Source organism: Schistocerca cancellata, chromosome 1 (assembly GCF_023864275.1).
Source record: "Schistocerca cancellata isolate TAMUIC-IGC-003103 chromosome 1, iqSchCanc2.1, whole genome shotgun sequence".
NCBI classification, from domain to species: domain Eukaryota; kingdom Metazoa; phylum Arthropoda; class Insecta; order Orthoptera; family Acrididae; genus Schistocerca; species Schistocerca cancellata.
The window spans coordinates 859191577-859217999 of record NC_064626.1 but is presented as its reverse complement, the minus strand read 5'-3'; the positions used below and the strand labels follow the sequence as shown (position 1 = coordinate 859217999).

Genomic DNA, 26423 nt, shown 5'->3' with positions numbered 1-26423 from the left:
GGTTGATATAATTTAGTAACCAGTGATTTGGATTTAATATTATGTGGCTCAGTGCTAAAGTGTCAGACTATAAATTTTGTTTCACACCTGACCATGCTTTTTAATTTGAAAAATGTGGATTTGCACCATGGTTCCAAGTCCACATTACACCATTAGGCTTCGTTATAACTTGCTGGGTAAGTCTGTTCAAAGATCAGAGGAAAGCGTCAGCTGGCCAGTTTCAATAGTACCATGACTAGTAAAGCATTGTAGTGTTCATATTAACCCCCACGTTGATGACAGCTTTCCTTGCCTAGTAGTGCTCCAAACTGCTTTTGATTTTTTGTTGCAGTTTTGAACTTTTTTTGTATGTAGTACATGATTAAGAATTACGTTGTGTTGCCTGTATTGCCACTTTAATTAATACAGACAGCTAGCTTTAATCACAATTAAAGCTCTCTCTTCCTAGAATAAGATATTTTGATCCAGGATGTTAGCCACTTGTTTTCTCGCCTTTTATTACAAATGTTCCTGGCCTGTTGTAAAGGAAAAGTACATACATAATATTGTAAGAATAGTTTTAGTAAAGAATTAAATGCACTAAGGTAAGTTTGGCAGAGTGTAAATTTTAGGAGTAAAAGAGGACTCTATCAACAAGCAAAGAAAAAAGAATGAAGAGTTTGCTAGCTTTCGGACAAATCCTTGAATCCTTTAATGAGCTATTGTGCATGATTTGTTGTGTAGGTTGGGAGAGGGGGGATGGGGCGGGACAGAGGGAGAAAAGAGGTGGGAGGAGGGTTAGGAAAGAGTGGTCGACAGCTTGGAGGGAGATAGTAGATGTGCAGGATAGGGATGTGGCAGGAGCAGGCATGTTCTCAGGATAGGAATGTGACAATTGGGCATCAGAGCCAGTGAGTTCGTGCTGCGCATGGCGATGATGGTGAAGTGAAGGTCTGGATTGGGACAGTGTGACAGGACAGAGGAAGGGAGTCTGTTGTGTAGAGGGTGTGGGCTTGCAGATATGAAGAAGACCAGAAGATTATGGGAATGTAGGATGAGTTGCAAGGATATCTCCCATCTCTGTATTTAAAAAAAGGTGGTGAAGGATCCAGGGGGCCCAGTTTGTGAAGCAGTTATTGAATTCGAGCATGTTGTGCTCAGCAACGTGATCTGTCATTGGGTGGTCAGCTCTGCTCTTGTCCACTGTTTGGTGGTGGGCATTTGTGGTGGACAGCTGATTGGTGGTCATGACCACATAAAACTCTATGCAAAAATTGCAACAGAACTCGTATATGACATGGCTACTCTCACAAGTAGCCCTGTGTCGGACAGTATGGGTTAAGTATGTGATAGGACAAGAGTAGGGTCTGCCAGGTGGGTGAATAGGGCCAGTGTTGTACCTGGGTCTTCCACACGGATAGGACTCTTGTGGCAAACGATTGGGAGTGGGAGTGACATAGAGATGGACAAGGATGTGGTGTAGGTTCAGTGGGCAGTGAAATACCACTTTAGGATCGTGGGGAGGATCATGGGTATGATGTCCATTTCTGAGCACGATGATTGATTGTCGAAGCCTTGGTGAAGGCCGTGGTACAGTTGCACCAGTCTGATTTGATATTGGGTCATAAGGGGGATGCTCCTTTGCATCTGGTTCTCAGGGATAGTCGGGGGATTAGGGGATGTGTGTGAGGATATGGCATGGGAATATCTGTTTCGGACTAGGCTTGGGGACAATTGCCTGTCTATGAAGGCTTTTGTGAGACCTCTAGCATACTGGGCAAGGGAGTTAGTCACTGTAGATACACCATCCATGGGTGGGCAGGCTATATGAGTGTGATATTGCGTGCGGGCATGGATGTGTGTGTTGTCATTAGGTTAGTTAGGTTTAAGTAGTTCTAAGTTCTAGGCGACTGATGACCTCAGAAGTTCAGTCCCATAGTGCTCAGAGCCATTTGAACCGTTTTTGTTGGCAGTTGATGTTCTTGATATGGACAGAGATGGAGCCATCAGAGAAGTGGAGGCAACCGTGCAGGAAGGAGGCATTTTTGGCTGAGGAGGAACATGTGAAGCAAATGAGAGAGAAGGTGTTGAGGCTGTGGAGAAATGAGGACAGGGTGTCTTGGTCCTGAGTCCAGATCATGGAGATATTATCAGTGAACCTGAACCAGACAAGTTCGCTGTGGTTTTGGGAAGCTAGGAAGGTTTTCTCTAGATTTGAATTTTAAAATTTTTCTGGCGAATTGACTGTTCAAACAAATTTGTTTGACCTTTCTCTAGATTGCCCATAAACAGACTGGCATAAGATGGTGTCATGTGGGTATCCATGGCCATGCTCCAGATTTTAATATTATTGGCTAGCCTATAAGCAATTTGTTGGAGGTGTTGGTTGACAAGAGTGGAGATTCTTTCAGTGGAAGGACAGTTACTAATTACAATGGTCAGGAGGTCAAGTTTATGGATCTTGCTGGTAGCATGTTATCGGCAAGGCCAGATCTGGGTGCTATGAACGGATGACAGACATTCAGTGGGGTAGGACTGTTGTTGATGGGTAATGGTGCTCTGAGGTGTGAGTAGTAAAGAATTAAATTTCAAACCTGCTATCGTCGTTTTATAAACTTCTTTCCTTTCGCTCAGCCTGTAAATTCTCTTTGTATAGTGTGTTGGCATTTATAATTTTTATTCTCAGCTAATCATGATTAGTGATGATTATTGTTGCCATTTGATATCATGGCCTGATAAACCATTTAATAGTGGGCTCACATCTGTTTCATAAAAGACGGATGGATTTAGGAATAGATTACCAATTTCTGCTGCACCATGTCCTCGTATTGTTTTTGGTGATGTTAATATGGGGGTCACACCAAAGATTGGCATCGATAGCTCTGTAAGTGCCCTCAAGCATAACTATCTGAGCTTTAGTCAGTATTGAAATCATGGCGATAGACTACCTCTCAATTGAAACTTCCTGGCAGATTAAAACTATGTGCCTGACCGAGACTCGAACTCGGGACCTTTGCCTTTAGCAGGCAAGTGCTCTACCATCTGAGCTACCGAAGCACGACTCACGCCCGGTACTCACAGCTTTACTTCTGCCAGTATCTCGTCTCCTACCTTCCAAACACAGTTTTAATCTGCCAGGAAGTTTCATATCAGCGCACACTCCGCTGCAGAGTGGAAATCTCATTCTGGATACCTCTCATTATTTCTAATAAGCCTTGTTAGTATCCTCTGTAATTGCTTCATAAAGATGAAAAGCATACTATCCCGATTCATAATGTTACCATAATTTGACACTTAATACCATAAACACACACTCTCTGTCACTTTCACACTGCAGATGCACTAAACCTAAAATTCTAATTAGCTACCACTTCTACTGCAACTTTTTAATCAGTAAAATGTCAGATTTTGTGGCACTTGAAAATTTCAGCTATACAATGTATGGTTATAATGTATGGGGACATACACTATGTATGTATGTATGTATGTATCACAGAATCAAAATTCTCATCTTGTTGCTCTGAAGAGTTGAACAGAGTAGAACAGATTTCCGATGAATGTATTTATTTATACAACCAGAGATGTGTCATACTCACAAAATAACAATGTACACTGTTGTGCAAAACTTATGGACAAGAGTAACTTTCACATGATATGTTATGGCCAAGTAACATAGCTTGAGGAAACTTGGACAATACATAAAAAGAACTGCTACAATATAGCACAGAGGGTAACTGGAAGAAATGCACAATGAGACAAACATAAATTACAGTTTTATTCAAAGACCATAATTACACCACAATTCATGATAATTCCCTGAACATTATAAATGATGGGACATAGGTTCTTAATAGGATGTGTGATCACTGCAGATGGCAATGCATGCTCTGAAATGTGCTCTCATTCTGGCCACAAGGTAGGTAGGGAGTCCTTGTGGTAGGAGCCATGCCATTCCTCTATCTGCATGACAATGCTGGTGGTGATTGGTGTATGTGGATGTGCTGCAATAAATCTCCCCAACCCATTCCACATATGCTTGGTGACATTTAATTTGGTGGGAATGGGCAGGCCAGTCCATTTGCTGCATATCCTCGGAGTACAGTGTCACAATAATGTTAACTGTAGAGTGTACCATGTTCAAAGATTTTAAGGACAGTATGCTGTAAGGGTGTAAATGTCTATGGTGGTCGAGGAGAGTTGGTGATATGCACCCTTGATGCTGAATTGAGATTGTGAGGTCATGCGTGTTGGTGTTCATAGGAATGTATAAGGCCGAGAATTGAACCTTGGAAGACTATGTTTAAGTAATAATAGTTATAGGTAAAAGAAAATTAGGTTCTGTTCAGATTGGTGTTGTGATTTATGGTGGAGATGTTCTACGAGTGCTAGACAGCTGCTCATAACATCAGAGCAGGCAGGAGCTCAGAGTCTACAGAGCAGGTTCATCCATGTTGAAGTTCTGCAATTATAGGACTCTGTAACTAGGGAGATCTCTATATAACAGAGGACTGAATTTGACTTAGAAGTGTGAATGTCTGTTTTTATTATTAGCTGATTGTTTGAAGTTATTGTCAATTGGAAATTGAATCTATTTGTAATTGGGGTAATAAAACCTGTTTGTGAACCCACTAGCAGCTGTTACTGCATAATAGTAGTCATGTCGCAGAAAAGGTCTGATGGAAGGTGAAGTCCATCCGAACCAAGTAAGAAAATTCGCTTCAAGGCAGAGAGAACCCTCATACAAATGCCTCCCAACACTGTAACACTTGAACCACCAAAATGATCATGTTCAAGAACATTCCTGTGTGCATTATGTGTTCAAACATGTCCACATGCACCAACAACCTTCCAGCATTGTCAACTACACTAGTGGAGGAATGGAATGCGCCACCACAAGAGCTCCTTACCAACATTTTGGTCTGCATGGGAGCATGGTGCAGACCATGTGTAGCTGTGTGTGGTGATCACACACCCAGTTAAGTACCGTGTTCCACCTCTTCTAATGTGCAGGGGACCACCATGAACTGCAGTGACTTCACTGTAATTATTGTCATTTCTGTTTATCTCATTGTGCATTTCTTTTAGTTATCTTCACTAGTGTATCAGTTCTTTCTCTGTATGCTCTACATTCATTGAGTTATAACAACAATGCATTTTATTGAGCTGTGTTACTTGGCAGTGACACGTCAGCACACCAGTGATTTTGAAATTTCAAAGGGTTGTGATCGTTTCAGAGTTAGTGTTTTTTTCATATTTGTGAAATATGTTTTCCTGTAGTATGTATATCTATGTTGCTGAAATGGAGGATGTGTAAGGAAAATCCAAAATTGTTAATTCCCCATTTTACAGCTGTCATTCGTCATGGAAGATAATTTTATGGTTCAATATACACAATTGTTAAAGTGATTCACATACAGGTGAATATTGCTGGTGCATAGGTATACTTACAGCTTAAAAATTCACACTAGCCTTCACTCTTGTGCTAGTTGGCAAATACATTAATCAGTATGATCTTTCTCACCAATTATTTGTTAGTTTCAAACACAACCAAAATAAATGTTTACTATATATCTGTAAAAAAATTAAAGCATAATGAATATAATTAAATTTGTAGATTGGGAAATTAAAAAGTAGGTATGAGACAAATCTTTGTTAGACAAAGTTTCTCAACATTTTTGTTTTATTGAGTCTGCTTCACTGAAACCAGTGTGTGAATAATCCTTGAGATGAATTATGCTGGTTATTGTCTCTGTCAGTGGCTTGAAATTCTTTTGACTGGATAGCTACTTGCATTTTTTTATCAGTCATGTAGGTAATGTAAGTATTGTACTATGTGACTAATTGACTGTTGATTTGTAAAAGATGCCCACAAATATGTGTTTTAGCTTTATTGTGCTGAAATAGTCTGTTATTGCTGTGTGATGATGTGGAGGTGTGTTATTAAATGTATTTTTCTTCATGATTTCAGTCAAACGAGGTTGGGTCATTGTTGAAGGAACAGGAAAAATCTGGCCGTCTCATAGCAGCAATTTGTGCTGGTATGTAAAAAAAAACTTCAAATAGTTTCCACAATTGATTCCAATGCAATGCACATAAGCATTTAATTTTTAAGCTCCTTTTGCTCATTTACAATTTTGACAAATTGTTTGCAAAATTTGTTCCCATTGGTTCTGAATCATAGGAAAAAAATTGTGTAATTCTGACAGAGGTTGGCAGTGACAGAATGGATCAGTGAACCTAACAGACCTGCATTTCTTTAAAACTGAAACAGTTCTCCTTGAACCCAGAGGCACAGTTGTATGAATGTGGAAAAATACCTGTTTACAAGGCCAAAAGACTAATTGGCAATAAGTATTGACGCTTTGATTAGAAGTAATGACACACAAACAAAGAAACAGCCTTCAGTTACACTTTTAAATCAGATTAGATTAGGTGCACTATTTTTTCCATAAATTCAGTGTGAAGAGATCTTAGAGTATGTGGAAAATGACAAACAAACCTAAAATACACATTTACATTAAATAATATGGTAATATTCCTTTCACCAATGGTACGTAAAAAGTCAAAATTTTTGTACATTTTTTTCATTTTCACATAATCTAAAATGCTTACTACAAACATTCAGTGGATATGTCAAACCTATCCACCATTTACACTCTTAATGTACGTTTGCACAGTGGGAGAAGGGCAGTGTCTGGCTGCCTCTCAGACAACTTTCACCAATGCCTCCCTGACATCTTTCACCACTGCAGTATTCCGAGAAGTTGTGTAAGACGGTTACAATCTGAAGGTCATGGCAAAGTGGAAGCAACAGAAGGCATGTCTACAATACAACGGGATAAATATTAGGAGGTGGATATTGCAGCTCACTTTCATAAACTGGGTTTTTACAGTAGGATTCATTTACATCTTTTTGTGCTTCTATCATTGCAGTAAATTTATATCTCAATTGAGTAATTGTGTTTAATGATAATAACAATGACATATGGGAATTTAACTCTTTTACAATTGTGATATACCTGGAACAATGGTTCTGTGAAATATGTTTTATTCATCTCATAACATACATAATTTCAGAACATATGTCTGATGTTCAAGAGACATGTCGAGGTTACAATTTGATTATTTGAAATTTTGTCACACATACAATATTGCCTGGTGAAGAATTTACCTATTTAAAATTTGTCAAGCTTACATTTACATCCACTATAACCATAGTAATTTTTATTCCATTATAGGGTTCCAGCTCAGTCTCACTTCATCTTTCATGAAACCTTCCACTGAGTAGTAGCATCTTTAAATGAGAAAAATCATATAATTTGCTTTTTAAAATATTTATCTTCATATGCATGGAGAGCTGCATCAAACCAGTCTGGACTGAAGACCGCAACAACATCACCTTCATATTTATTATGCCACACCCTTTTATTTATTTATGTATTTATTTATTTTTTCTTTTTTTTTGTGAATTCTCATGGCTACATACTGAGGAGTCTGAGCACACAATTGTAAGTGATGTGAGGTGAGCAGTGTGTTCAATGTGGTTTTTCTGAAAAGATCAGCTCTGCTGCATAGGAAAAGAATCACCTCAAAATGTGGTTGGAAAGTGTATATATGAAGAAGGTAGACACACAACTTAACGACACAATGCGCTTCATTACTGGTTCCATCAAATCAACCCCATGCCACTGGTTACCTGTACTGAGTCACATCCCTCCACCTCACTCAAGGTGGAAACAAGCTCTACTGAGGGAGGCCAAGAAAATCTCTGCATCACCCTCTCTACCACTGTACCGGGAATTCTGTGCTGTGGAAGAGGTGTGGAGACACTGGAAGGTGGCAGATAGATTATATAGTGGTAAGACAGATTCAGGAACCAGGTTTTAAATTGTAAGACATTTCCAGGGGCAGATGTGGACTCTGACCACAATTCATTAGTAATAAACTGTAGACTAAAACTGAAGAAACTGCAAAAAGGTAGAAATTTAAAGAGATGGGACCTGGATAAACTGAAAGAACCAAAGCTGCAGAGAGTTTGGGAGAGCATTAGGGAACGATTGACTAGAACGGGAGAAAGAAATACATTAGAAGAAGAGTGAGTTGCTTCGAGAGATGAAATAGTGAAGGTTCAAAATGGCTCTGAGCACTATGGGACTTGACATCTGTGGTCATCAGTCCCCTAGAACTTAGAACTACTTAAACCTAACTAACCTAAGGACATCACACACATCCATGCCCGAGGCAGGATTCGAAATAGTGAAGGCAGCAGAGGATCAACTAGGTAAAAAGTAGAGGGCTAATAGAAATCCTTGATGTTGAATTTAACTGATGAAAGGAAACAGTATAAAAAGTAGTAAATGAAGCAGGCAAAAAGGAATACAAATGTCTAAAAATGAGATTGACAGGAAGTGCAAAATGGCTAAGCAGGAATATGGTTAGAGGACAAATATAAGGACATAAAGGCATATATCACTAGGGGTAAGATAGATATTGCCTAGAGGAAAATTAAAGAGATCTTTGGAAAAAAGAGAACCACTTGTATGAGTATCAAGAGCTCAGATGGAAAACCAGTTCTAAGCAAAGAAGGGAAAGCAGAAAGGAGCACATAGAGGCTCTATACAAGGGTGATGTACTTGAGGCCAATATTATGGAAATGGAAGAGGATGTAGATGAAGATGAAATGGGAGATATGATACTGTGTGAAGACTATGACAGAGCACTGAAAGACCTGAGTCGAAAGAAGTCCCCAGGAGTAGACAACATTCCATTAGCACTATTGATAGACTTTGGAGAGCCGGCCCTGACAGAATTCTACCATCTGGTTAGCAAGGTAGGCGAAATACCCTCAGACTTCAAGGAGAAAATAATAATTCCAATCCCAAAGAAAGCAGATGTTTGTATGGAGTGTAGCCATGTATGGAAGTGAAACATGGATGATAAATAGTTTGGACAAGAAGAGAATAGAAGCTTTCGAAATGTGGTGCTACAGAAGAATGCTTTAGATTAGGTGGATAGATCACATAACTGATGAGGAGGTACTGAATAGAATTGGAGAGAAGAGAAATTTGTGGCACAACTTGACTAGAAGAACGGAAACCGAAAACCTCAAACCACACACACACTTGACTAGAAGAAGGGATTGGTTGGTAGGACGTATTCTGAAGCATCAAGGGATCACCCATTTAGTATTGGAGGGCAGTGTGGAGGGTAAAAATCATAGAAGACCAAGAGATGAGTATAGTAAGCAGATTCAGAAGGATGTAGGTTGCAGTAGGTACTGGGAGATAAAGAAGCTTGCACTTGCACAGGTTGGAGTAGCATGAAGACCTGCATCAAACCAGTCTCTGGACTGAAGACCAACACAACAACAACAACAACAACACTGTGTAATTTAAAGAGCACCAACTGAAAAGTACCAACATTGCTTATAAATGCTTGTGAACTCATGAGCTTCTTAAAAAAGGAAACAAACATGGGCACAATCTTCCTGACACCTTAAAAATAGAGGATGAATTGGCGTTCAGAAATTCCTAGTGGATGTCTGAAAATTGATTTTAGAATCGCAGTGTACGTAATTCGCTGCGTATTCTTCAAACAACAGGTAGTAATTTACTTAACTTCAAAGTGTCATAAACAATCATTTGAAAAAAATTGCATGGCAAAAAAACTTGTAAATCTGAAACCTGTAGCTTTTAGTTTTTTATGAAAAAAGTAAAACATTTCCTGATAAACTGCTTTCACAAGGGATGCACCTCTGATTTGTTTATATAAGGAAGTTTTTTCAGCAGTGAAGCAGCTTTCTGCTTCCCGTGAATCAAAGCTAGATATAGACACGATTCTTTGCATGGCATGCCGAGTAAGTCTGTGACAAATGTGGTCATAAGTCTGAATAATTGATAAATGTGTACTAAGGTTTGTGGCTACATTGTGTTGCGCAGAACTGTAGATCCAAGGAGCTCTACCATTCACTGTTAGACGACAATGGCAATCATTTTCATAGCAGTAGTTCAGAAATCCATTGTAGTTCAGCCAATTTGCTCAAAATATTAGGTTGGTGCATTCGTTTGTACCATTTTGTTTTGCATATTGGTATTCTGGTTGCTATGGGTTTGTTCATTGTCATTTTTATTTGTAGTTCACTGTTAGTACTTGAGTGTACATATTGTCATTTTATCATTTGGAGATAGTGAGTGGAGCTGTGGACACTAGAAAATGGAGTGCCAAGTGGAGAAATCGGAACATATGATATATTCTTCTGTTTGAGTTCAATAGAGGGGTGACAGCAATTGAGGCACCCAGAAACATTTGTGTTGTGTGTGGGGATAATGCCATTGGACAGAGCATGACATGAAAATGGTTTTCTCATTTTAAGAAGGATCATTTTGACAGTAGTCACTCTCCGTGCTGAGGAAGCCCTTGGGGGTTTGATGAAGATTGTTTAAATGCACAAATCCACAATGATTCACATCGTTGTACTTGCGAAGTGGCAAATGTTATGATTTATGATCATTCCATCATCATGAGTCATTTGCATTCAATAGGGAAGGTTCAAAAATGGGTACCAAGTGATATAAGCTTAAATCACAAAAATCAGCAGGTGTTCATATGTGCAAATCTGCTTGCTTGTCATCAATTGGCTCATGTATTTTTTACTAGTGGTGAGAAATGGTGTCTCTACACTAACATAAGAAAAAGAAACTAGGTTGAGCTCAAACAAAGCAGCAACTCCCCTTACAAAGACCTGCATGCATTCTCAGAAGATAATGTTATGCATCTGGTGGAACAGCAGTGGTGTGGTGTACAATGAATTGCTTCCCCGATGTGTAATCATCACTGCTGATATTTATTTTCGACAACTGAGATGTCTTGCAGACGCAGTCCAAGAACAGTGACCAGGAAGATAGTGTGAAGTGATGTTATTCCACAATAATGCCTGCCTGCATTCTGCTAGACTGACTAAAAACACTGTACAGGAGTTGGGTTGGGAAGTCATTCTGCACCATCCTCATTCACCTGATCTTGGGCCCTCAGACATTTGCATCAGCTTTGTAAGTCCATTATCCCTTTGGGCACTGCAGGCATTCTTGCTGTAAACTGAGCTGAGTTCTGTGTTATTATTGCCTAATGCAAGCTGCTGTGCTAAGTAGTGTACATTTGGGCTTCAGCCCTTTACTGAATGTTACTGGAATGCTTTCTGCAATGTCTCCTGTTGTTTGCCAGGGAGAACACCATTGTTGTAGGTGTAAAAATTTGTTTCTGACTTTAAAACTTGCCTGCGAATTAATATGTTTTACAAAAGATGTAAATATGTATTTTTCTTCAGTAGTTTCTGATGTGGTTTTGGTAACTTATTGCTTTCAGTATACATCAGTTGTTCAGTGTTTCGTCATAGCTACATGTTCATAATTCCTACTGTGCTACATATACTCTTTGCTCTACTAAATAAAGAAGTAAACAAATTTGATTTTAGTTTTCTTATATTTATTTTACATGTATTGTCAGTTACATTCTGTCAGTGTGCAGATTATACTGTTCTGTTGCATGTGAGGGATGAAAGCTACCTGTAATGCAGTTTTCCTTTATGGTATTTTTGTAATCGGGCACATTATGTAACTTCTTATGGTGAACAAAATATACTGATTGTCTGTGACATCTTTTTCATATATTGATGTTTGTTGTAAACCACATTATAAACCTTAATGATACGAATATACTAGAGGGAAACATTCCACGCGGGAAAAATATATTTAAAAACAAAGATGATGTGACGTACCATACGAAAGCACTGGCAGGTCAATAGATACACAAACTCATACATACACACAAAATTCAAGCTTTCGCAACCAATGGTTGCTTCATCAGGAAAGAGGGAAGGAGAGGGAAAGATGAAAGGATGTGGGTTTTAAGGGAGAGGGTAAGGAGTCATTCCAATCCCGGGAGCGGAAAGACTTACCTTAGGGGGAAAAAAAGGACAGGTATACACTCGCTCGCGCGCGCGCGCATACACATCCATCCGCACATACACAGACACAAGCAGACATTTGTAAAGGCCAATCCAGGGATAGGAATGACTCCTTACCCTCTCCCTTAAAACCCACATCCTTTCATCTTTCCCTCTCCTTCCCTCTTTCCTGACGAAGCAACCATTCGTTGCGAAAGCTTGAATTTTATGTGTATGTATGTGTTTGTTTGTGTATCTGTCGACCTGCCAGCACTTTCATATGGTAAGTCACATCATCTTTGTTTTTAAATATACATTATAAACTTTATAACTTCCATTTTATTGTGCCTTGAGACTTATTTGGTAGCTTCAAGAATGGTTTTCCTCCAGACTAATTGAGTGCCTAATCACTGTTGGAGGGCAGACTGACTGACTGACTGACTGACTACAAGAAGTAAGCTATGCAAACCATACGTCATGGCACAGCTCTTGTCCTGTTAGGAAATTTGACAGTGTGTTATTTCCAATAACTTCTTGTCCATCTGGCGTGCAATTAGTAATATCTAATAACTTTGATGTAACTTTTGCAACCAGGCATATACAATGTGTACAACTTTGCTTCCGCCGTTTGCGAATAAGTGGCGACAATGGTAAGTAGCGATCGAAAGAAACAGTTCGCAGACATCAGGCAGTTAGCTTGGACCTTGGTCAACATCATGTGATTCAAACATTAGTCAATTTGTGTCTGCATCATAAAGTTGCTCTTGATTGAAAATGTCAGTTTACGAGCCTAATTCTAGTCGTTTGCGGGAGGTGTTACTGTTTATTTCCAATATGAAGAAAATAGCGGCTGAGTCTCATTGAATGCTCTCAAGTACGAATGGTAAGGACACTGTTAGTGAAAGAACATGTCATGAGTGGTTTCAATGCTTCAGGGATGGTGATTTTACTGTGGTAGACTGGCATAGTGGTGGAAGAGAGAATGTTTTCAAAGATGCAGAATTGGAGATATTGCTGAGTGAAGACTCGCGTCAAACCAAAGAAGAATTGGCATAATTAGTGGGAGTGACGCAGCAAGCTATTTCAAAACACCTCAAGGCCATGGGCAAGATTCAGAAAGAAGGAACTTGGGTCCCGTTTGAGCTGAAACCAAGAGACATTGAAAAGCATTTGTGAACAGTTGCTTCAGAGGCAAAAACGGAAGGGATTTCTGCATCACATTGTGACCAGGGATGAAAAATGGGTTCATTATGATAACCCTAAATGCAAAAAATCATCTGGATATCCCAGCCATGCTTCCACATCAATGGCCAAACCGAATATTCACGGCTCTGCATTTGGTGGGACCAGCTTGGCATTGCATGTGTGTCGTAACTGCCATCTGCTTCACGTCTGCTGTGCAGCGAGCTACGTTAATTTAAGTATTAACTGTATTTTCCTTACTTGCCACTTCTTCTTTCGTGTGTTTTTGCTTTTAGGAAGCTTTAATTGCTGAGTGCTAGTAATAGTGTTCCATAGATTTCGTGTTTATTTTGAATACAGTCAGAGAGAGTCCCTTTAGTCAGCCATAGTGCCAGTATTGCTAGTGTTTGTTTTCAATACAGTCCAGAGACAGGTAGTGCTATTTTCATTGTTTTCTACAAGAAGTGGCTAGCAACCACAGTTTAGTAAATAAACAGCCGCCTTTAGTGAATTAGCAGTCTAGTTAAAGGTTGATTAACTCTCTTCAGTAAATTGATTCCTTAGGATGGATAGGTTGTGTGACTGCTGTGTACGGACGCAGGAGGAGCTGGCCACTGTTCGCGAACAGCTGAACGTGTTGATGGCCCGGTCAGCCGTCTTCAGGCTGCTGCCTCGGAGTGTAGCGGCAGTGGGGAGTCTGGTGCGTCGCATTGTACACCCCAGGTGTTACATACATCATCCACTGTCCCTGCTGTCGAGACATCTTCGTGGGTACCGGGTGAGGTTGGGCCACCCTCTCCCCAGGGGGAGTGGCGGATTCAGCGGCGCATGAGGCGGAGGGTAAATGTGGAGGCTGGCCATGTGGCATTGCCCGCTCTGCCTGTGAGTGGACATGTGGCCGGTCCTTCAGCAAGGTCCGAGCAGGCACACGGGGGGAGGGGTTTATTAGTTATTGGGAGCTCCAACGTTAGGCGGGTGATGGAGCCCCTTAGGGAAATAGCGGAAAGGTCAGGGAAGAAGGTCGGTGTTCACTCTGTCTGCTTCCCAGGGGGTCTCATCCGAGATGTGGAGGAGGCCCTGCCGGTGGCGATAGAGAGCACTGGGTGCACCCGACTGCAAATTGTTGCTCATGTCGGCACCAATGACTCCTGCCGTCTGGGTTCAGAGGTCATCCTCAGTTCGTACAGGCGGTTGGTGGAATTGGTGAAGACGGAAAGCCTCGCTCGTGGGGTGGAATCAGAGCTAACTATTTGTAGTATTGTTCCCAGAACCGATCGCGGTCCTCTGGTTGGGAGCCAAGTGGAAGGCTTAAACCAGAGGCTCAGACGATCCTGCGGAGATCTGGGGTGCAAATTTCTCGACCTCCGCTATCAGGGGGAGAAATGTAGGGTCCCCCTGAATAGGTCAGGCGTGCACTACACGCCAGAAGCGGCTACAAGGGTAGCGGAGTACGTGTGGAGTGTACATGGGGGTTTTTTTAGGTTAGAGAATTCCCTCCCTAGGCCCGACGAGATGCCTCCTGAGATGTGGCAAGGTAGGAGTAGGCAAAATGCAACAGGGAATAACAATATTAATGTGCTAATAGTAAACTGCAGGAGCGTCTATAGAAAGGTCCCAGAACTGCTCTGATTAATAAACGGTCACGACGTCCATATAGTAGTAGGGACAGAAAGTTGGCTGAAACCAGACGTAAACAGTAATGAAATCCTAAACTCAGATTGGAATGAATACCGCAGAGACAGGCTGGACAGTGAAGGGGGAGGTGTGTTTATAGCGATAAGAAGTGCAATAGTATCGAAGGAAATTCATGGAGATCCGAAATGTGAAATAATTTGGGTGAAGGTCACGGTTGGTTGGTTGGTTGGTTGGTTTGTGGGATTAAAGGGACCAGACTGCTACGGTCATCGGTCCCGAAGGTCACGGTTAAAACAGGCTCAGAGATGGTAATTGGATGTCTCTATAGGCCCCCTGGCTCAGCAGCAGTTGTGGCTGAGCACCTGAAGGATAATTTGGAAAATATTTCGAGTAGATTTCCCCACCATGTTATAGTTCTGGGTGGAGATTTTAATTTGCCGGATACAGACTGGGAGACTCAAACGTTCATAACGGGTGGCAGGGACCAAAAATCCAGTGGAAAATTTTTTAAGTGCTTTATCTGAAAACTACCTTGAGCAGTTAAACAGAGAACCAATTCATGGCGATAACATATTAGACCTTCTGGTGACAGACCCGAACTATTTGAAACAGTTAATGCAGAACAGGGAATCAGCGATCATAAAGCGTTTACTGCATTTCAGCCGTAAATAGAAATATTAAAAAAAGGTAGGAAGATTTTTCTGTTTAGCAAAAGTGACAAAAAGCAGATTACAGAGTACCTGATGGCTCAACACAAAAGTTTTGTCTCAAGTACAGATAGTGTTGAGGATCAGTGGACAAAGTTTAGAACCATCGTACAATATGCGTCAGATGAGTATGTGCCAAGCAAGATCGTAAGAGATGGAAAAGAGCCACCGTGGTACAACAACCGAGTTAGAAGACTGCTGCGGAAGCAAAGGGAACTTCACAGCAAACATAAACATAGCCAAAGCCTTGCAGACAAACAAAAATTACGCGAAGCGAAATGTAGTGTGAGGAGGGCTATGCGAGAGGCGTTCAGTGAATTCGAAAGTAAAGTTCTATGTACTGACTTGGCAGAAAATCCTAAGAAATTTTGGTCTTGTGTCAAAGCGGTAGGTGGATCAAAGCAAAATGTCCAGACACTGTGTGACCAAAATGGTACTGAAACAGAGGATGGCAGACTAAAGGCCGAAATACTAAATGTCTTTTTCCAAAGCTGTTTCACAGAGGAAGACAGCACTGTAGTTCCTTCTCTAGATTGTCGCACAGATGACAAAATGGTAGATACCGAAATAGACGACAGAGGGATAGAGAAACAATTAAAATCGCTCAGAAGAGGAAAGGCCGCTGGACCTGATGGGATACCAGTTCGATTTTACACAGAGTACACGAAGGAACTTGCCCCCTTCTTGCAGCGGTGTACCGTAGGTCTGTAGAAGAGCATAGAGTTCCAAAGGATTGGAAAATGGCACATGTCATCCCCATTTTCAAGAAGGGATGTCGAACAGATGTGCAGATCTATAAACCTATATCTCTAACGTCGATCAGTTGTAGAATTTTAGAACACGTATTATTTTCAAATATAATGACTTTTCTGGAGACTATAAATCTACTCTGCAGGAATCAGCATGGGTTTCGAAAAAGACGGTCGTGTGAAACCCAGCTCGCGCTATTCGTCCACGAGACTCAGAGAGCCATAGACACGGCTTCACAGGTAGATGCCGTGTTTCTTGACTTCTGCAAGGCGTTCGATACAATTCCCCACAGTCATTTAATGAACAATGTAAGGGCATATGGACTATCAGACCAATTGTGTGATTGGATTGAAGAGTTCCTAGATAACAGAATGCAGCATGTCATTCTCAATGGAGAGAAGTCTTCCGAAGTGAGAGTGATTTCAGGTGTGCCGCAGGGGAGTGTCATAGGACCGTTGCTATTCACAATATACATAAATGACCTTGTGGATGACATCGGAAGTTCACTGAGGCTTTTTGCAGATGATGCTTGGTGTATCAAGAGGTTGTACCAATGGAAAATTGTACTGAAATGCAGGAGGATCTGCAGCGAATTGACGCATGGTGCAGGGAATGGCAATTCACTCTCAATGTAGACAAGTGTAAAGTGCTGCGAATACAAAGAAAGATAGATCCCTTATCATTTAGCTACAAAATAGCAGGTCAGCAACTGGAAGCAGTTAATTCCATAAATTATCTGGGAGTAAGCATTAGGAGTGATTTAAAATGGAATGATCATATAAAGATGATCGCCGGTAAAGCAGATGCCAGACTGAGATTCATTGGAAGAATCCTAAGGAAATGCAATCCGAAAACAAAGGAAGTAGGTTACAGTACGCTTGTTCGCCCACTGCTTGAATACTGCTCAGCAGTGTGGGATCCGTACCAGATAGGGTTGATAGAAGAGATAGAGAAGATCCAACAGACAGCAGTGCGCTTCGTTACAGGATCATTTAGTAATTGCGAAAGCGTTACGGAGATGATAGATAAACTCCAGTGGAAGACTCTGCAGGAGAGACACTCAGTAGCTCGGTACAGGCTTTTGTTAAAGTTTCGAGAACATACCTTCACCGAAGAGTCAAGCAGTATATTGCTCCCTCCTACGTATATCTCGCAAAGAGACCATGAGGATAAAATCAGAGAGATTCCACGAACAATACGAGACTGGAATATAAGGGAGAACTGATAGAGGTACTCAGGGTACCCTCCGCCACACACCGTCAGGTGGCTTGCGGAGTATGGATGTAAATGTAGATGTAGATGTAGATGTAGATGCAGAGTGTACCATGAGGTGTTAAAACCAAGTGAAACAATCACAGGTGCTTGCTGTCGAATGCAATTAATGTGTTTGAGCAGAGCATTAAAAGACAAACGGCCACAATACAGCGAGAGGCACTATACAGGGTGATTCAAAAAGAATACCACAACTTTAGGAATTTAAAATTCTGCAACAACAAAAGGCAGAGCTAAGCACTATCTGTCGGCGAATTAAGGGAGCTATAAAGTTTCATTTAGTTGTACATTTGTTCGCTTGAGGCGCTGTTGACTAGGCGTCAGCGTCAGTTGATGCTAAGATGGCGACCGCTCAACAGAAAGCTTTTTGTGTTATTGAGTACGGCAGAAGTGAATCGACGACAGTTGTTCAGCGTGCATTTCGAACGAAGTATGGTGTTAAACCTCCTGATAGGTGGTGTATTAAATGTTGATGTAAACAGTTTACAGAGAATGGGTGTTTGTGCAAAGGGAAAAGTTCTGGACGGCCGAGAACGAGTGATGAAAATGTAGCACGCATCCAGCACTTCATCACTGGCCTCCAAGAAGCCCTGATCTTACCCCCTGCGATTTTTTTCTTATGGAGGTATGTTAAGGATATGGTGTTTTGGCCACCTCTCCCAGCCACCATTGATGATTTGAAACGAGAAATAACAGCAGCTATCCAAACTGTTACGCCTGATATGCTACAGAGAGTGTGGAACGAGTTGGAGTATCGGGTTGATATTGCTAGAGTTTCTGGAGGGGGCCATATTGAACATCTCTGAACTTGTTTTTGAGTGAAAAAAAAACCTTTTTAAATACTCTTTGTAATGATGTATAACAGAAGGTTATATTATGTTTCTTTCATTAAATACACATTTTTAAAGTTGTGGTATTCTTTTTGAATCACCCTGTATAGTGATTTTGCAGCATGACAACGCTCGACCCCACATTGCAAAAGAGGTCAAAACGTACTCGGAAACATTAAAATGGGAAGTCCTACCCCACCTGCCGTATTCTCCAGGCATTGCTTCCTCTGACGATGACCTGTTTAGATCAATGGCACGTGGCCTGGCTGACCAACACTTCCGATCTCATGAAGAAGTCACAAATTGAATTGATTCGTGGATCGCTTCAAAAGATGAACCATTTTTTCAACGCAGGATTCATACACTGCCCGAAAGATGGGAGAAAGTAGTGGCCAGCGATGCAAAATACTTTGGATGATACATGTGTAACCAATTTGTTTCATTAAAGCCTCAAATGTTGGGGAAAAAATGGTGGAAGCAAAGTTATACACCATAAATAATCTTAAATGCACATCCTTAATGCACCTCCTTTCGTGTGTGTGTGTGTGTGTGTGTGTGTGTGTGTGTGTGTGTTTTCTTTCAGCCACAATAATTCAGCTATAGACAGCCACAAAGAATAACTGAGCAATTTATGAAAATGTACGAAAATGGTATGTTCATGTACAATTGTGCAATGAAATCTTAAAGGCAATCGAAATCCCTTGCATCAATATTTTTTGTGTATGAATAGTTGCATCATAAATTTGCAATAGATAGGAAAACTATTCTCATACGAATTTGTTTAGGTATTCACACAGCATGTAAAGTTAAATTTCTTGGAACAACTTCTAATCTCTTCTAAATTATACCAGCAGTAAGACAAGGAGACAGTTTGTCCCTGCAATCATTCAATTTATGTTGGAAATAATTATAAAAGAATGGAAAATTGCAGATAAACAAAGGTTAATATGTAACTACATAAATCTGTATAGAATGAAAGAATCAATAAATTGTTTGGCCTTTGCAGATGATCTCATAGTAATGGATGGAACTTCAGAAAATGCAAAGAAAAGACTAAAACTTCTGAAGAAAATGGCTGAAAAGGCAGTTCCCCAAATGGACCATTTTGCAGTGTCAAGGGATCCCTCTCCACATTTATGAGTTGCTTACAGGTTGTATATATAGGTCCTATGTGAAGCCTTGTCAAATTACTGGGTGATAAGTAGTATGGTGGGGCCACTATCAATGCTTTTGTAAACGTTAGATTTTCCATGTCATGACAGATGCAAATAAATCACAAAGTTAGCTTTACTGTTGTTCACCATCTAAGTGGACTTCCATGCTACTACTTAGGGATCTGCTCAATCTTTCATGTAAAACAGCCTAGTTCTGACTGTGTGTTCAGTGTGCAGTAGATTTATTACAATTCCTGTCAAAGTGGCTCCTAACAAATGTGGATCATATTTTGGCAGTTTGTGTCGTATGATAGAATGATTTCCTGATGCTGATTTTTTCATTTGCAGCTTGCCAGTATGCCATAAGGCGTTGCAAGTGGCACCTGATTACGGAGATAATGATAGAGTTATCCAAGATTATAGTCGATTAAAAAGTTTTTATTCATCAGTTTACAATCCTTGGACTGGTCTGTCTATCCCTAATCAAAGGTGAAAAGAGCTTTTCTGAGTGGTGAAAAGTAAAATCCAGTCTGAGAGGATCCTTTGAGATACAGCCTTTTTAAAATCTGACAAAACTGAGGAATAATTTTTTTTTTTTTTTTTTTAAATTGGCTTTAATCTGGGGTAACTCCATCATTATCTGAGTAGTAAAGGCACCACTTGCACAGCCTTGTGGCATGCTGGCTGGCTACAAATGTAGAAAAAAAAGTCAGCATCAGGAAGTCATTCTATCACATGATGCAAACTGCCAAAACATGATCTAAATTTGTGTGACAAGTTTTATGAACTGCTTTGACAGCAAATTAGGATAATTTATAAATGATAGGGTGCAGCAATCAGTTGTGTCTCTCTCTCTCTCTCTCTCTCTCTCTCTCTCTCTCTCTCTCTCTCTCGCTTTCTCTCTTTTCTTCTCTCTCCCCACAAATCGAGATTTCAGCTAGCACCTAACCATTATCATTGCACTATTTTTTAATCTCCCTGTTGTTCGGGTGCCAGTCAGTCAAAGAACTGTGACTGCTGACCGAACAACAAGGAACTAAAAAGTGTAGAGATTAAAAAATAGTGCATTGATAATGGCTAGGCACTAGCTGAAATCTGGATTTGCATAATTTATAAATTACGTAAGTTGCTAAGTGCACCCACTTTCCTGATGGAAGGTAACCTGATGAAATTGGGATAAATTTGCTGTGCACCAAGAACATGTTCAGTAACCAGGCTGTTGCACCTAAACAGTTGAGCAGAATCACCACACTCTAATATAGAAGTCCCCTTAGAGTATGAGCAATGGTAAGCAAACTTGAGTTATTTGTAACTGTTGCAACATAGAACAATTGGCCTTTACAAAAGCACGGCAGTTGCCCCCATTGTACTGCCTATCAAGCTGTAATTTGGCATGGCTTCATGTATCCTGTCAATATTTCACCAAAAGGGGAGTGTGTTAAATCAGGACCTTTTTTAAATTTAGGCCACTTGACATGATTAATTCAAATGTTTTTTGAGTAGACAGAATACATGACATATGAAAGTAACTCACCAAGAATTTTCAAAATGAAGTATGGAAACATCAAGAAAATAGACACCTATAAATATAAACACCTCTAAATATAAACATAAAAAGTGAAAAAGAAGCAGTTAGTCAGTACTGTAAAAATGAAACGAATGTACATGAAAGTGGGAAATCTTTAAAATAAGAATGTTTTATAAAGATATTAAATTAAGGCACTATAATGCAGTTGTAAGAGTAAAAGTCATTTATGGAGCAAAAGCAGAACTTTAATCTGGATGCAAAATAGCATTAGAAAGTTTGGAAAAGATAGAAAGAAGAATCTTGTGCTCTATATCAAATACAATAAAGAATGATTATGATTGGTCTTTGAGACCAAATAATGACATGTACTATGAAATGGCATGTTACACTCTATGGATACCTAGAGAGAATGAAGGAAGACAAACTAAAAAAGATGATCTACACATTCTTCCAAAACGGGGAAACAGAGAAAACAGGTAGTGAGGCAAGAGAAAAAGTACTTGGAATAAATGTAAATTGAACAGGAGATCTTACTCAAGAAAGACAAATTCAGACTAGAAGTCAAGAAATTCAAAGGTTTTTCAGAAAGATAATACAAATAGAAAAACCAATAGAAAAAGAAACTTGAGTTGAAATGTCAGGTGAGAGTAAAACAGGTCATTCTGAGAAAATGATAGTTTTGGAGAAAGATGAAAGAAAAGAGAAATAAATAGTTCCAACATAGTGCTTAGTTGGCTTGAAATGAAATTATTGTTGTATATCTTAAGCATTGTATGCTGTATTTTTACTTTTTTGTAATTCACAAATGAAATAGACATCGCAGTATTTCAGACCTCCTGTCTGTGTATTTGTCAACACAGTAATTATCCCCCCCCCCCCCCCCCCCCCCCCCCCCCCCCCCCCCCCCAGGGGGTTCACAACTCTTTTGTGGACACGTGCGTAGCGAGCACGGGACCCCGAGCTAATGTGGCCCTTCTTCCTTTCCGGGCTGCATACCTTCCCTTTCCTCATCCTTCCCCCTCCCCCATCTTACCCCACCCCCCACCTCTGGCTCTTTCCTTCCCTTTCTCCCCCTCTGGGAGTATGGTTTGTGTCTACGTCCGGAGACGGACGCTCTAAACTGTTACAAATTCCTTGCTTTCTATACTTACAAGTCTTCGTCCTTCCTCTGTCCTTCTCTTTTCCTTCCCGCTTCTCTATGCACTTTTCTCCGCTGCGGCGTTTGAGACCCCTCTTCTTTCCTTTCCCTTTCTCTTTTTTCCTCCCTGTGCGTGTCTGAAGGCCAACACACGCACATCCATGCGTAGCCGGTGACGGGGTAACGCGTAATTCCCCGCCCCGGGTAGACAGGTAGGACACGTACGTACCCCCTGGTAACGGCCAGGCCCAGGGAGGGGTGATCACCTGAGCTGATACCTTCCGAAAGTGCCGATTGGTCCCTCCGTCCGTTTGTCGGGAGGTGTGAACAATCACCTAAGGCGGGAGTGCCCTCAGTGAGGGCCCCCACAAGGGAGGAGCGCACCATCGGAGACGCTGGTAATCATGGGGGATTCTTCCGCAATGGTTTCCTCACCTTCCACTATGTCTGCTCACAAACGTAAGTTCACTGAGTCTCAGCCACAGACAGTTCTTCCATCGTTGCCACAGTTCCTTGTTGTTTCTCGGTCTGACGAAGGTCACGACTTCTCCACGGTCAACCCTTACATTATTCAGAAAGGTGTCAACGCAATTGCAGGTCCTGTAAAGTCTTGTTCCAGATTACGGAATGGCACCCTGTTGTTAGAAACAGTCAGTGCCCTCCAGGCACAAAAATTGCTGCGTACTTCTCTGCTCCACACCTTCCCTGTCTGGGTGGAACCGCACCATACCTTAAATTCCTCGCGCGGAGTCGTTTATACACGCTCCCTCGATGGATTGTCTGACGAAGAAATTCAGCACTACCTGTCTGACCAGGGCGTAACGGCTGTTCATAGAGTTATCAAAAGGGTTGACACGAACATCATTCCAACCCGCACTGTCTTCTTGACATTTGATAAAGTTCAACTCCCATCGAAAATCAAAGCAGGCTATGAGATAATTTCCGTTCGCCCTTATGTCCCAAACCCTACGCGTTGCTATCAGTGTCAGCGGTTCAATCACACCAGCCAGTCCTGTTCCAATTCGGCCAAATGTGTTACGTGTGGCAAGGATGCCCATGAGGGTGCTTGTCCACCTCCATCCCCTCGCTGCATCAACTGTATGGGTGACCACGCTGCTTCCTCTCGAGATTGCCCCGTTTTTAAGGACGAAAAGCTCATCCAGGAAATACGAGTGAAGGAAAAGGTGTCGACCTTTGCTGCTCGAAAATTATTCGCCAGTTGCCAGCCCACCGTGTCAGACAGGAAAATACAGCACTGTCCTTGCTTCTCCTCGGCCAACAAAGGAGGTGGCCACGCAGACTTGCGACCTCACCTACGGTCGTCAGATCGGCCAGTGCAAAGATCGCCCGTTCAACCTCACCACTTTCGCCTGCCCACTCTATGGCTCACCCTTCATCGGGTTCTGCTAAATCTCGAGCCCAAAAGTCAGACACCAAGCCTTCCAAAAAAGAGCGTACTCGTGAAGAGTTTTTACGTACCGCAACTTCCCAACCATCGGTTCCTCCTTCATCTAAACATCATACTTCTAAGAAGGCTACAAAGAAACCCAGTTCCTCTCCTTCTCCGCCAAGGCGTGTCCCATCTACAGCACCACCTGGCGAAAATCGCCCTCGGCCGTCTTCCGTGTCGCCGAGGCGCACTGCTGGTGGCCGGTCAACCGGCCGATCGCTGGTGGCAGGAGCTGCTCCTGACCAACCTATGGATCAGGATCTTCTGCCTTCGGCTGAATGCCATTCCATGCTGTCGGTCGCTAGCTCCGAGCAGTCTTTGAGTTGACAGCAACTTTGGTCACATTCCTCCATTTTCTGTTCACCCCATGTCCATTATCCACTGGAATATCCGCGGCATTCGAGCCAATAGGGATGAATTGTCGATCCTGTTACGATCCTACTTGCCGGTCATCTTCTGTCTTCAGGAAACAAAGCTACGTCCCCATGACCGCTTTGTTCTCCCTCATTTTCAGTCCGTCCGATATGATCTCCCCTCTGTTGAAGGCACTCCAGCCCATGGAGGACTCATGATTCTTCTCCATGATACTCTCCATTATCACCCAATCCCCTTAAACACTTCCTTCCAAGCTGTCGCCGTCCGTCTTTCCCTTTCCGGATACACGTTCTCTCTTTGTACTGTATACATTCCATCGTCCACACCAATGGCACGAGCTGATCTCCTTCATCTTCTTGGTCAGCTTCCACCCCCCCATTTGCTGGTTGGGGACTTCAATGCCCACCACCTGCTTTGGGGATCTCCACATCCTTGTCCACGTGGCTCACTATTGCTAGACGTCTTCCACCAAGCGGATCTAGTTTGCCTCAACACTGGGTCCCTACATTTTTGTCTGCCTCCACGACAAATTTATCTCATTTGGACCTTGCGGTCGGTACTGTTCCGCTGGCTCGGCGCTTCGAATGGTTCGCCCTTGATGATACATACTCGAGTGACCACTTTCCATGTGTCCTTAGACTGCAGCCTCAACTGCCATATATGCGTCAGACACTGGAAGTTTGCCCAGGCCAACTGGACACTTTTTTCGTCTCTAGCGACATTCGATGACCGTCACTTTCCCAGCGTTGACGATGAGGTCACACACGTTACCGACGTTATTCTTACAGCTGCGGAACATTCAATACCACGCACCTCCGAATTGCCCCGGCGCCCCCCAGTTCCTTGGTGGAACGAGGCATGCTGTGACGCAATACGTGAGCGGCGACGTGCTCTTCGCATTTTCCGTCACCATCCTACTTTGGCCAACTGTATCCGCTATAAGCAGCTCCGTGCGCGATGCCGTCGCGTCTTCCGCGATAGCAAGAAGGCAAGCTGGAAATTCTTTATTAGCTCATTTAACACCTTCACTCCCTCCTCCCCCCTGCAGGTCCGGGGATTAGAATAGGCCCGAGGTATTCCTGCCTGTCGTAAGAGGCGACTAAAAGGAGTCCATCCCCCTCACGGGGGTAGTTAGCGCCTGCGTCCGGAGGCGGACGGTTCCACGACCTATAATTGTGGTCTTTTTGGTTTTTCACTTCTCGTTTCTTCCTTCCTTTGGTTGGTTCCTTTCTTTGCTCTTCTCCACCTCACTGTCTTCCTTACTCTTTCCCTTGACTTCTTCTCCTTGCCTCCTCATTGCCTTCTTCTCCTTGCCTTCTCATTGCCTTCTTCTCCTTGCCTTCTCATTGCCTTCTTCTCTTTGCCTTCTCTGGTCTCCGCCTCGGCGTTTGAGACAGTCTGTCCTCTTTCTCCCTCTCTCTCTTCTTTTTCCTCTTCTTCCTTCCTCCCTGTGCGTGCCTGAAGGCCGACCCACACGTTCGCACGCGTAGCCGGTGACGGGGTAACGCGTAATTCCCCGCCCTGGGTAGACATGTAAGGCACGCGCGTACCCCCTGGTAAAGGCCAGGCCAGGGAAGGGGTGATTGCCTGAACTGATACCTTCTGACCATGCCGATTGGTCCCTCCGTCTGTTTCTCGGGAGGTATGACCTGAGGTGTAAACATTCACCTAAGGCGGGAGTGCCCTCTGAGAGGGTCCCCACAAGGAAGGAGCGCACCATCGGAGACGCTGGCAATCATGGGGGATTCCTCCGCAATGGATTTCACTCCATCTCTCTCGACTTCTGCCCAAAAACGGAAACATGCCCAGCCACCAGTGACAAAAGTACTACCGCCTGCCTCACAGTTCCTCGTAGTTTCTCGATCTGAGGAGGGAAAGGATTTTTCCTCTGTCAACCCTTTCGTTACCCAGAAGGGCGTAGATGCCATAGCCGGATCTGTCAAATCTTGTACCAGGTTGCGTAACGGTACCTTATTACTAGAAACTGAGAGCGCCTTTCAGGCACAAAAACTGCTTCGGGCCACACTCCTGTACACGTTCCCTGTCCGGGTGGAGGTCCACCAAACTTTGAATTCGTCTCGTGGTGTTGTCTACACTAGCTCCCTCGACGGATTGACTGACGAGAAGATTCAATCTTTCCTCGCTGAGCAGGGCGTGACGGGTGTCCATAGGGTCATGAAAAAGGTCAACAATGACCTTGTACCGACCCGGACACTTTTCTTGACCTTCGATAGTGTTAAGCTGCCACCGCGCATCAAGGCGGGCTACGAGGTTATTTCTGTTCGCCCCTATGTCCTGACACCTACGCGCTGCTACCAGTGTCAGCGTTTCAATCACACTCGACAGTCTTGTTCCAATGCGGCTAAATGTGTCACTTGTGGCAGGGATGCCCATGAGGGTGACTGTCCACCTCAGTCTCCTCGTTGTGTGAACTGTCAGGGTGACCATGCCGCATCCTCCTGCGACTGTCCTGTCTATAAGG

The 26423-nt window shown here is 42.4% G+C and overlaps 1 protein-coding gene across 1 annotated transcript in view; it reads left to right on the top strand.

The window, feature by feature from the left end:
• The window catches only part of LOC126189073 (Parkinson disease protein 7 homolog), a 147107-nt gene that overhangs the window by 106756 nt on the left and 13928 nt on the right, over nucleotides 1-26423 (top strand). Inside the window, exon 3 of the mRNA XM_049930913.1 lies at nucleotides 5948-6017. Within this exon, the coding sequence (XP_049786870.1) occupies nucleotides 5948-6017 (70 nt within the window). The remainder of the gene's footprint in view (nucleotides 1-5947; nucleotides 6018-26423) is intronic.